Genomic DNA, 13,333 nt, shown 5'->3' with positions numbered 1-13,333 from the left:
CAGCAGGACTTCCATTCCTGTGCGTACCTCCTCGGCCGGTCGAGGGGTAAACCAAGTTAGCTTGGATCCATCGGTAGCTGCTATAGTCGAGACTTTGAGGCAAGAGATGAGACAAGAGCTGAGTGAGATTAAGAAGAAAGTTGATAGGTGTGAGGTATGTAGAGGGGGTCACGATACGATAGATTGTCCTACCCTTACTCTTGAGGAGGTAGAGTACATAGCCGGTCAGTCTAGGGGTCCCATGAATCCGTTCAATAATTCCAATTACAACTCCAACTGGCGCGGTAGTGGTAATACTAGTGGTTATCGTTCGTCTGGAAATCGTCCTGGATTTCCATCTGGTCAGTATCAGAGTAGAGGGCCCGATATATACACGAGTACTGGTTCGGGTCAGAGTGGTCAGTTTGGTGGCTCAAGAGGACAGTTCGCTAGTGGGGGGTCGACTCAGGAGAGTCAAGGTAGTGGAAAGGCTTCCGAGGGGAATATGAGTAGGATGGAGGAAATGTTCGCTCAGATGATGACACAAAATCAGGCGATGATGACTCAGAATCAGGCGACGCGGAAATCTCTCACTGATTTCGCTAAAAATCAGGAGCAGATCAATAAAAGTCACGAACTTCAGCTCAAAAGTCAGCAATCCACACTTTTAGATCTTCAAAGAACAGTAGGTGGAATTGCTAAACAGTTGCAGGAGAATCCACCTGGTCAGTTTTCGGGAAATACCTTCACGAATCCCGCGAATCATTCAGCGAAAGCTATTACGACCCGCAGTGGGAAGAGTTTGGGAGAGGTTGTGAGAGAGAGAGAGAGTTGAGGAAGAGAAAGAGGATGAAGTCGATGAGGAGATCGAGATGGAGGCTCCAGGCAAGGTGCACATGAGGCTAGACCCAGCAAGTACCGCACACGCCGAGGAGTCGCCAGTAGAGAAGAAAGTAGAGAAGCAGCCGACGAAGGTTCGGCCAGCACCAGTGATTGATCATTCCCGCCTTCCGTTTCCCGGCCGCCTTAAGCATCAGAAGTATGCTCAGGAATACAGGAAATTCCTTGAGATGTTTACGCAGTTGAAAATCAATCTTCCTTTTATCGAGGCACTTCAGTCGATGCCTAAGTACGCTAAATTTCTCAAAGATCTTTTGAAGTGCAAGGAGAGGATTGGGGAGCTTTCGAATATTCCATTGTCAGGAGGTTGTTCCGCGGTAGTCTTGAATAAACTACCAGAGAAATTAACCGATCCTGGCACTTTCACCATTCCATGTCTCTTTGGGGGAGCCGTTACCCCAGCTCACGCCCTAGCCGATTTAGGGGCCAGCATCAATCTGATGCCATTTTCGTTGTACGAGAGGCTTGGTTTAGGAGAGTTGACACCCACTCTTATGTTGTTGTCCTTGGCTGACCGATCAGTCAAGTATCCTCGTGGGATAGTGGAGAATTTGTTGGTTAAGGTAGATAAGTTCGTCTTTCCGGTAGATTTCGTTGTGCTCGATATGGAGGCTGATGAGAGAGTTCCTATTATTCTGGGCCGTTCATTCCTTAGAACCGCAAAGGCGATCATCGACGTCTTTGATGGTAAGATTTCTTTTCGTGCTGGTGACGAGATTGTCACATTCGAGATTGATAGAGCGATGCAGCATCCAGGAGGTCGAGATGATGATAGCGTGCCGTGTCATTCTGTTTACTTTCTAAATTCTTTCATATCCTGTGTCAACACTTGTTTCGAGTATATCAGTGGAGCTGATTTAGTGGGCGAGGGAGTTATCGACGAGCCTGAGGAGGAGAAAGTTGAGGAAGTCGAGGAGGAGCAGTTAGATGAGGATGACGAGTTGTGGGTTCCTGAGACGTTGGAGCTCAACGAGATTAGTGATGAGAGTACTCCTGTAGAAATTCCACCGCCTTTAGAACTTAAGGTTCTTCCATCACATCTTGAGTACGCATTTCTAGGAGAGAAGCCGAATATGCTTGTCATCATATCTTCGAAGTTGACAGAGGAGGAGAAAGGGAGGTTGATTGAGGTGTTGAGAGAGCACAATGATGCGATTGCCTGGAGGCTATCTGATATCAAGGGCATCAGCCCTACTTTTTGCACGCATCGCATTCTGATGGAGGATGTTTACAAGCCTGTAGTGCAGCCGCAACGTCGTTCGAATCCGAATATGCCGGATGTCGTTAGGAAGGAAGTGATGAAGTTGTTAGAGTCTGGCTTGATTTACCCTATTTCTGATTCAGCTTGGGTTAGTCCTACGCAGGTCGTCCCAAAGAAAGGGGGGATGGCAGTTGTTCTGAATGCGAAGAATGAGCTTATTCCGTCTCGTACTGTTACGGGTTGGCGTGTGTGCATTGACTATCGAAAGTTAAATGATGCCACTCGCATGGATCATTTTCCGCTCTCGTTCATTGATCAGATGCTTGAGCGTCTCGCGGGTCAGCAGTTCTATTGCTTTCTCGACGGGTTTTTGGGGTACTTCCAGATCCCTATCGCACTAGAGGATCAGGAAAATACCACTTTTACATGTCCATATGGCACGTACGCGTATTGACGCATGCCGTTTGGTTTATGTAACGCTCCAGCTACATTTCAGCGTTGTATGATCGCGATCTTTCAGGATATGGTAGAGAGTTCGCTGGAGGTGTTTATGGATGATTTTTCGGTCTATGGAAATTCTTTCGATCAGTGCTTAGTGAATCTTAAGAGGATGTTGAAGAGATGCGTTGAAACGAAGCTGATGTTAAATTGGGAGAAGTGTCACTTCATGGTGACTGAGGGTATTGTGGAAGGGCACAAGATTTCGCGAGCTGGCATTGAGGTTGATCGAGCGAAGATAGATACGATCAGTCAGCTTCCTCCGCCGACTAGTGTCAAGTCGGTTCGTAGTTTTCTCGGTCATAAGGGGTTTTATCGGCGGTTTATCATTGATTTTTCTAAAATTACACGCCCCATGACGCGATTGTTGGAGAAGGACATTCCTTTTGTCTTTGACGAGGAGTGCCTCAAAGCATTTGAGTTTCTGAATGAGAAGTTGGTGAGTGCACCGATTCTCGTGTCGCCTGACTGGAGCTTGCCATTCGAGCTCATGTGCGACGCGAGCGATTACGCAGCAGGGCGGTGTTAGGGCAGAGACGGGAGAATCATTTTCACCCTATTTACTACGCGAGTAAAACTTTGAATGATGCCCAAGAGAATTACACCACCACAGAGAAGGAGTTGTTAGCAGTCGTCTTTGCATTCGACAAGTTGCGTTCGTACCGTGTTCTTTCGAAAACCGTTGTGTTTACCGACCATTCCGCTCTGCGTTTCTTGTTTCAGAAGAAGGACGCGAAGCCGCGCCTTATACGATGGATTCTGCTTCTTTCCGAGTTCGATATTGAAATTAAGGATAAGAAAGGGGCAGAGAATGTGGCGGCAGACCACTTGTCCCGTTTAGAGGATCCGAGGAGAGAGGAGATTCGTGAGGAGGCGATAGGCGACAGATTCCCCCACGAGTCTATTGATTCCGTTACGGCAGGGACCAAGGATTTACCATGGTTTAGCGATATAGCCAATTATTTGGCCGGAGGTTTCCTGATGGATGGTATACATCGCCAGCAGAGGAGAAAGCTTATGAATGATGCGCGGAAGTATATATGGGACGAGCCTTACCTCTTCAGGATATGAGGTGATCGAGTTTTGAGGAGATGTGTGAGTAGAGAGGATGGTCGGGACATCATTCGACATGTTCATGAGGGTTTGACTGGAGGACATCATGGTCCGCATGTTACTGCGCAGAAGGTGTTCGATTGTGGATTTTATTGGCCGACGGTAGTAGATGATGCAGTAGAGTTTGTGAGAAAGTGCGATCATTGCCAATGGACCGGCAACATCTCATCCAAGGATGAGATGCCCCAGAATCCTATTCAAGTGTTGGAAGTCTTCGAAGTTTGGGGCATTGATTTCAGGCCGTTTCCATCTTCGAGTGGGAATCGATACATCCTCGTGGAAATTGACTACGTTTCGAAGTGGGTGGAAGCTCAAGCTTTGCCTACGAATGATTCACGAGTGGTGGTGAGATTCTTGAAGAAGCTATTCACACGATTTGGTACTCCGAAGGCAATTATTAGTGATCGCGGTACGCATTTTTGCAATACCGTTATGGAGAAGGCGTTAGAGAGGTATGGAGTTACGCACCGCTTGTCTACCGCGTACCATCCGCAAACGAGCGGGCAAGTGGAGAATGCGAATCGAGGAGTGAAGAGAATTTTAGAGAAAACGGTAGGGAAGAGTAGAAAGGATTGGTCCGATAAGTTGGACAATGCGTTATGGGCATTCCGCACCGCCTATAAGACGCCACTAGGAACGACGCTGTTTATGATCGTTTATGGGAAAGCGTGCCATTTACCGGTCGAGTTAGAGCATCAGGCTCTTTGGGCTCTCAAAACAGTGAATTTAGATTTGACCGAGGCCGTTAGGAGACGATTTTTCCAAATTCATGAGTTGGAGGCGCTTCGTGACGCCGCGTATGATCGTTCGTGGAGCATCAAGGAAAAGTCGAAAGCTTTGCATGATAGAAGGTTGCGGAAGTTGAAAAAATTTCGAGTGGGCGATCAAGTGCTTTTGTTTAATTCAAGGTTGAAATTAATTGCCGGAAAGTTGAAGTCGAGATGGTGTCCGGTCCGTATGTCGTGAAGGAGGTTTTCCCGTACGGCACCATGGAGTTGTTTGATGAAGAAAAGTCGAATTCGTGGAAAGTTAACGGACATCGGTTGAAACACTACTTAGGAGGTCCCATCAACACCACCGAAGAGGAAACCGTTCCTCTTTCGGACCCACCTAGCACCACCGCGTAGTTTCTCGAGTGAAAACTCGAGTGTAGAGTTTGTACATTGAGTCGTTGTTCGTGTCGCGTCGTTAATTTAGTGTCTATGTGTTTTTGCGTCTTGTGCGTCGTTTTTCGTATTTGTGCGTTTTTTATGTGTCGTGAGTAGTTTTGCAGGTTTCATCACCTTCATGAAGGCGGATACGACAAGCAAGCAGCATCACATGTATGTTTTATATTAAAAACAACAAAATAAGGGCCGGGGCTGTTTTGGGGATTAGATAAAATCAAGAACAGCAAACTCTGCTGTTGCTGTCAATTGAATTGTTGCTGTTTACTGTCCACGCGACCCGCGTCATCTTCTTGCTTTATTCTACGCGGCCCGTGTGGGCTTAAAAGAACTTGAAAAACTTAAGGAGCGAAACGGCCCGCCTAAACTTAGTTAAATCTTCACGCGGGCCGCCTAGCACTCATGTGTCGGCAACAGTTTGATTAATCCCCAAAATTCAACTCAGATTGAAACCCTAACTTTAATCGCTTCCCTTCTCCGGCGATTTTAAACCCACCACCACCATTACTTTAATCCACCGCTGACCACTTACATTCGCCCACTACCACCATCTCAGCCACCATACCCCATCATTTCGAGTCACTATTAACCTTACCACTGCATCCGAAAACCCCAGCTTTACCACTTTACATCATATGTGGCTCCCATCTCAACCAATCACACACCACCATTAACAACCATTTCACTTGCACCATACCACATCCACCATATATCACGCCCACCACCACTGTTACACCCCACAACCACCACCGAAGATCCCGTAACCACCACTGCATTCACCGGTCCGCCACCACCAATTTTCAGATTATAGTTTTGCTGTCTCAGTTCCGTCGATTATAAGGTATGTACCTGCATTTACTTATTCTGCTGTGTGTCTTTGTCGAGTCAAGTCTGTGTCTCGAGCCAGGTCAATAAGTTTATGTTTCGAATCCATGGATAACTGTGTCAGGTCTGTAGTCGAGTCAGTGGTTTTAGCGTCAAGTTTGCAGGTCTGTTTAGTTAATCGTTTGTAGTCATAAAAGTTTGTTTTTGATTTGTTTCGAGTCTTGAGTGGTCTGTAGTTTTTGTGTTGAGTTAGTCCGGTATGTGTCGAGTCCATATTGGTCTATGGCAGGATGTTTCGAGTTCGTATGGTTATGCTTGATGGATCAGGTTTGTTTGTCAGCAGGTGTGGTTGTTTATTGTGCTAGAAAACATATGTGCAGATTTGTTTTTAAGTAATTGCGAGGGTGCGGGTGGCTCGGGTTGGAGCATTGATTGATTTGTTTGTTTTCGGACTGATTTGTTTGTTTTCGGACGAGATAATGATAGTTAAAGGGGGGTGGTTGTTTTGTTTCGCTTAGAAATAAATTTCAGATGGGTCAGGTTTTAACACGGGCGATGGGGTGTTTTGGTAAACGGGCATAGTACAGTTCAGTGTGGGGATACGATTCACGCATTTTGACATAAAAAGACATTTTTTCACTAAAATTGCGAACCGTTATCCGTTGCATCCATACGTTGATGGTTGTCGGCACTTGGGATTGCTCGAGGGCGAGCAAAGTGCCGGGAGGGGATAAAAGTGTAAGTTTCGTGTATTTTGCGTCAAAGTGTCTTGTCGTGCGTCTTCAGCGTCTGTTAGTGTCGTTTTGAGTCATTTGAGTCTTGTTTGAGTCGTTTTAGTGTCGTTTTGCGTGTTTGTCACATCGCTTGATTATCAAACCGCTTCGCTCGTACTCAATCTCCATTCGGGCGAAGTTCGGTTTGTTTTCAAGTCGTTTTGCGATAAGTCACTTGTTTCGAACAACGGCCGCGAATGAAATGCTATACGGCCGTCGCTCGACGCTATATTATTATATTATTAAAATATTATTATAAAAAAAGAAAAAAAGTTCATAAAAAAATAATCAGAAAAATTCTTAAAAAATCCAAAAAAAATTAAAAAACTCAAAAATACCAAAAATTCGCTTGTGTTTACTAACTGTTCACCTGTTTTGTGCGTTTATTGAATTGTTTTGAACAGGATGTCAGGTGAAGGATCATCATCAGGTACAAAGCGCAAGAGGCGCAGTACTAGAGCTCAGGGAGCTGCTCAGGAACAGCCGGCTGATATATCACTTAGAGAGGTTGAGTATAGGGATGACGGGGTCCCGCATGGACAGAGTGTGAGGTTGGGGATAGCCCGTTGCTACGGTTTAAGGTTGGGACAGCTGAGTATATGAAGTATGATGTTACTAAGGATGTGCAGCTGCTGGAGTTCAGGAGGATTGATTGGGAGCTAGTTGGGCGATTAGGGCAGGTTGAGAGGATGTATGAGTTGCTAGGGCCCAAGTTTAGGATGGTGCTGGATTGTGACGCACCTTAGTACTACGAGCTTACCTTGGAGTTTCATTCTACATTTCAGTATAGGTATCCAGGAGGGTTTGATGAGCCAGATGTAGTCTCGTTTGTTTTGGTAAAGAGGATCTTCAACATGACACTACCACAGTTCGCAGAGGTGACTGGATTTTACTTATGCCAGGAGGTCGAGTCTGAGGAGTTTAGGGGTTTGCTGAGGCAGGTAGTGAAGGAGAGGCAGGATTATTGTGTGTTAAAGAAGGAGTTAGCGAGGTTTTGGCGCACTATTGCTATTTCACCATTTTAAAACAACATGGTGGCATCGGATATCAGAGATCCTCTTTATCGGTTTGTGCACAAGATACTGGCAGCTACATTGATAGGCAGGCATGAAGGGGATAATAAAGTGAATCAGCACAGTTTGTTTTGTTTGATGTGCATGGTTGAGCGTCGGCCAGCAAATCTGGCGAGTATTCTAGCATGGTCGTTGGTGAGGCCGAAGAAGGGTGGAAGACAGTCAGGGTTGTATGGAGGGCCGTACATTACGATGTTAGCAGCGAATCTGGGTATATTTGCTGATTATCCTCCTGAGAGGATGCATACAGGACCAGCTCCATCACTCATGGAGCTGAAGAGCTTTCAGATGGCAAGGATAGTTACATGGGATGAGCCACCGGTCTGGGAAGCGGTGCTAGAGGGGCAGCAGGTGCCACCTCCACCAGATTCAGCTACCGAAGGGGCGTTGCAGGCTGCGATTCCACATCGTTATCAGGTGCCGCTTCAGAGGCATCAGTTGCCGGCACGCGAGCAACCGATTAGGCAGCCGAGACCAGAGCCGTTGACGTTAGAGGCGTTATATGATAGGATGGAGAGTAGGCATGAGGAGAGCAGAGCAGGTCAGAGACGTATTGAGGATGGTATGAGAGTGATCATGGATCACTTCCACTTGCAGCCGTCGCCGTCTTGGCAGCCGCAGCAGGAGGGTCCAGCTGGTGGACAGGAGGATCCTGTGGGCAGACATGAGGGTTAGGTTGGGGAGTAGTTTGAGGATGCAGCAGCGCTTATGGATGTTATATCTTTTGTTTTTATTTTATGCTGTTTTGATCCTCATATTTTGGTCTGTACTGATATTATAAATAGGTTGGTAGGGTTTTGGGGGTTGGTTGATATTTGATGTGATTATGACGTACTATGATGGTATATATTATGCTTGCTTGGTATGTTTGATTGATTAGGTCGTTGTTAGTGCCGCTTTCGTTCGCGTGTCCGAGTTAGTACAGTTTGCTGAGCGCGTTTGGGTTGGAGGGCGTGTGTGGTATCGACTGGCATACTGACAGTCTCACATATTTATTCAGCTAAGTCGTTCCACTTGTATAATTTGTATTCTTATTCATTTTTCGTTTTTCTTTTTATTTTTTTTAGGCTTTAGGAGTTGTGTTTTTCATCCTTGCATTAGGGACAATGCAATATTTAAGTGTGGGGATGGGACACTTTCGTTGAGTCTTTAGTTAGTCTTGAGTCATAAAAAGCCGAAAAATACAAAAAAAATTGAAAAATTTCAAAAATTCAAAAAAAAAACATTTAAAAAATTAGAAAATGTCTTTTGAAACAAGAAGTTTGCAAAATAAAAGCGGAAAATGATAGAAAAATCGGGTTCAAATATATAATAATATGAGAATAAATAATCGTGCTTGTGTCTAGTTTGGGATGCGCGGGTAGGCTTAATTCGGTTCTGGGTTCCTTTGATCTTAAAATTACCTAATTGTCGGTCTACTAGTGGGTTCTCATCTAGGGAGAGTGGGGAAATTGAAACCGCCAAAAATAGTATAAGGGATGCCGTTATAAGCTAAGATCGTTAGAGTTTTTGGTCATTATCTCGTGGAAAAAGAATAAATAAATAAATAAACGAGCTAGAAACTAATTGAAAGTAGCTATTCTATGTAGTCTGTGGTTGGGTATAGCGACTCTACAGCCGGATTACCGCTAGAATGTGTGAAATCGACCTTGCGAAAATAAAATAAAAAAGTACCAAAGCCTATGTAATCTGTGGTATGGGATAGCGACTCTACAGCCGGAATGCCTCTGGGTTAGGGAAAGCAACGTCTACGCTCGAGAAAAAAAATGGAAAGAATAGATTTGATTTTAAACTCTCTTGATCTTGGTATAAGGCGGTTAGGAAATAACCCAGTGGTGGTTCCTTTTGTCCTATAAACTTGAGGGGGGATTAGGTGGACTTGCAATTCTTAGTGTGAGACCCTAGGTGGATTGACTGAACTTGAATCTAAATTGCATGATAAGGGCTTGGAACCGGGTTGGGTTTAAGAGGATCATTATACTTGCAATCGCGGCTAACACGAGTGTCGATTTAAATAAAATAACTTAAGCTTTTGTCCCGATCGACTATTCCGACTATGATTCCGTTTGCACAATTCTTTTTCGAGGACGAAAAAAAGGTTAAGTGTGGGGATATTTGATGTATTGTAAAATACATCCTTATTCGCGTCCCTTTTAGTAGTTAGATATTTGTTTTTCGTTCGTTTTTAGCATAGAATGTACATACTATTGATATTTTGTGATTTCCAGGTTTTTACAGCCAAAAGGAGCAGAAACGAGTCAAATCCTGGAAAGGCGAAAGGCTGGAATGGAAATCGAGAGTTCGGGAAAGGAAACGAATCGAAAAATCATTCAGAAGGCCTCAGGCGGGCCGCGTGAACTAAACATACATCCTTACGCGGGCCGCCTAAACTTAAGTTATGTTTTTGAAATTGTAGCCTTGAAACCGGTCGCGTAAGCTTAGGCTTATGTGTTACGCGGGCCGCAAGAAAGGTGAATACGTGCAGCCCACTCAACAGGCAACGACTAGTAGGTTTTTGAAGGTTATAAAACATCATCATCATCAACAGTCGAATACGAATTGGAGTTCTTGGGGCGATAATCAGAGGCTGTTGAAGATCTTGAGAGCGTTATGAAGCAAGGAATCATCCGGGTATACTCCAGGAGCGTTCGAGAGTGAAGACTACGGGTTTTACTATCCTAATCTTTCGTTCTTCTTTCGTTTTTATGTGTAACACGATGAATTCAGATCTGTTTATGATTTTGTTTATGTTCTTGATCATGTTTTCTGGCTAAAAATCTTTAACTACCTAGGCTAATGACAATACTTTAATAAAGTTTGGATTTTTATTCGGTTCTTGGCGTGGTTTATGGATCTTTCTTGTGTTGTAAAAGCTATGGACTTTTAACTTGGTGTATATGCATGCTTGATATTTGTTTTATTACTGTTCATTGCTTCGTATGATCCTTGGTGACGGTCTTTATCACATAATAGGGTTGTGCTAGGGTTCTTGATTTAGGTGAGTGTCTATATCACATAATAGATCATTAATCCTTTAGGGTGAAAATCTAGTAAGTAACCTTAGAAGTAATATTCAGTAATTTAATAAAATCAAGTTTTCTGCTATTCTTGTCGCTGTGAGGCTCGAGGGTATTAATAGGTCTCGGTTTGGTTTATAGCTAGGTCTAAGAATTGGTCTAGTCCTTTAACATTCTCTTGTCTATTAAACCAAGATTAAAAACCATAGTTGCCTTAGACTTTCGCGCTGTGAGGTAGATCGTCTTAATTAGGCACTTTCAAGAAACTAGAGGACTGTGAGGAAATCTAGTAAACCGGTAAGCGTAACAGCCTAGATAGTGCCACAAGAATCACCTTGAGAGAGATTGAGGGGCTTAGTTGGTATCTTAATAGGTTTAGCATTTAAAGATCCCGGTTCCATAACACAAAATTATCGAGTATAAATCCATTTTGAGTTAAACTTACGTCTAGCCTAGGTAGCCTTCATCGCCTTTGGTCAAAGTCTTCGTCCACATTCGTGTATAACCTTTTCTTTGATTTTTCTAGTTTAATATTTTATTATATTTTTAGGATATTTAGAAAACCCCCTATCAAATAAACAATTAGTTAAAGTTCGTGTCAGCCTAAGTCTAGATAGAGTCATTAGCATAATTTATTAGAGTCTCTTGGGTTCGATACTCGGACTTCCTTAGGCTGTACTGCATCGATCGGTACACTTGCCGGTCGTGTGGTTTGGGTTTAGAGAGTCTTAGTTTTATAAATTTAAAGCTTAGAGAGTCTAGTTTAGGGTTTAATTTAGTTAATTTAATTGAACCACTTTTAGCACATCAAGGTGTCAGGCAACAATCACTGTGTTAACATAACATACAAGCATTCATCGAATAACACGTAGCATGCAATAACGGTCAGCGTATAAATAGTGTTGCGTTGTGTGTAGATTGTGATTTAGAATAAGTAACGTATGTAACACCCAAAAGTGCGTAAAGCAAAAAAGGGTTCGAGTATACTCACAGATTGTGTTTAACATGTTTTATTTAAATTTTGACACCGGCCAACTGATGAGAACGGGGATCGTTATGTTATCATTGTGAATTTTAATGTTGCTAACTTGCTGTTAAATTTTGGATCAAGTTACAAATTTTGACAAAGGTTGTTAAATTTTGGATCAAGTTACAAATTTTGACAAAGGTTGCTGTCAATTATATATTACGTATAAGGAGTATTCGTTTTTTTATTTAATCATAAACAAGTAAACGCATAGGGATTCAAATTCAGTTAATTTTGCAAAATGAAAGCAATTCTTTGTCATTCTGAAATACTTCCATGTCTAGTGAGTCTAAAGTCACCCGTGCTAAGATACCATCACCATTTGGAGTATCCATCAGTACACAACCATTCCTGCGCAAAGCTCCAAACGTTACACTTGCAACGGTGGGATTTCCCCATCCGAAATCAACTTTGCTATAAGGGAACCCACATAAGCTCGAACACCAAAAGGATCTGCTAACGCCTATTCTTGACATAACCGATTCCAAGCTTTGAGAAGTCAGTTGCCAACTTCGGACTCGCTTAACTTCCATCTTCTCTTTTCTTATCTCGGAAACCAACACACTTAATGAAGTTTCACTTTCATGTCGGGTCGCCACCAACATAGTTCTAAGGAAATTTCCCACGGTAGTTTGGGGCAACTTTGGGACAAAATGGTTACGTACATCTACGGGAATTGCTAAAAAATATGGCGTAAAAGAAGATGATCTTTGGGTGGTAGCTGCCACCACGGTTTTGTAAATTAGAGACGACAATACTTCAAACCGTGTAGGACTGTTTATAGAGGAGACCTTGTTCTTGAGGTCACTTAATTTTGAATTGGGGAAAATGAATTTTCTGGTGACAAAGTGTGCACACCTAATTTGAGTTGTGGGCTGAAGAGGATTAATAGGATTGGTAGTAGTTGGGGATTGAATAAAATGTGGGTTAAGAGGGAGTACCTCTTTGTGATCAGTGGAACCACAACGAGCCACAGAAGCCCAATAATTCATGTATGAACCAAGAGTGCATCCATCACAAATTTTATGTGACATAGACACTGCCAACCCGATTCCGCCACATGCAAAGTGATTGAGTTGAACACCAACAAGACTGGTGCTATGAGGAGACCTTATCCACACCATGTCATCAGCAAAAAGTTGGCCAACAGTCTCATCTTCTTCTTCAATGGTATGTTGGAACTTGTGGAGTTGGCTGTCGTGTTTGGCTTCGACAAACACGACTTCCTCGTCGTTACAATCAACGTATGGTGTTGTTGGTGTATGTAACCTGCCGGCAAACGGGTAGTATCGTGTTAGGGTCTGTGACAATGATTTCTTCAGCTTTTGGACTTTGTAATCAGCAGTTAGACTGCAATTTTCATTGTTTGGATAGAAAAGAATTAGTGGCATGTACATGTGAGGGATGCCTTGATCAAGGTAGGAAAGATTATAAGTCCGGAGATGAGATGTGGTTGGAGAGGAGGGCTTTATTATTTCACGAGAAATGATGGTGTGATGTTGCCTTCTTCCGAATCGTAGGATCTTCCCTATCATCGTCACTTAGTATGGAAGGAAAGATTTTATTGTGTTTGATCATGATATGTTGATACGTCTATATATAGTAGTATTTGTACCACGTGTTTTAAACACAAATACATGTTGGTACATTGTCTATAAGGCAAAGTTTTAAACACAAATTCCTCGGCAAAGTTTAGGATACAAAACTAATAAGGTCAAGAACAAACGTCAGTTCAAGAGTGTTGCCTATATATCTACCATA

General features: G+C 43.3%; 1 protein-coding gene across 1 annotated transcript; it reads right to left on the bottom strand.

Annotated features, from left to right (window-relative positions):
* Nucleotides 1-11,746: 11,746 nt before the first annotated feature.
* Nucleotides 11,747-13,127, bottom strand: LOC110905410 (tabersonine-19-hydroxy-O-acetyltransferase). The gene has a single exon (XM_022151182.2). The coding sequence runs from the start codon at nt 13,105-13,107 to the stop codon at nt 11,797-11,799; it is 1,311 nt and encodes a 436-aa protein (XP_022006874.1). The 5' UTR covers nt 13,108-13,127; the 3' UTR covers nt 11,747-11,796.
* Nucleotides 13,128-13,333: the final 206 nt, after the last annotated feature.

The sequence above is a fragment of the Helianthus annuus genome, chromosome 2, assembly GCF_002127325.2.
Source record: "Helianthus annuus cultivar XRQ/B chromosome 2, HanXRQr2.0-SUNRISE, whole genome shotgun sequence".
Taxonomy (NCBI): domain Eukaryota; kingdom Viridiplantae; phylum Streptophyta; class Magnoliopsida; order Asterales; family Asteraceae; genus Helianthus; species Helianthus annuus.
This window is presented reverse-complemented; position numbering and strand designations above follow the sequence as displayed.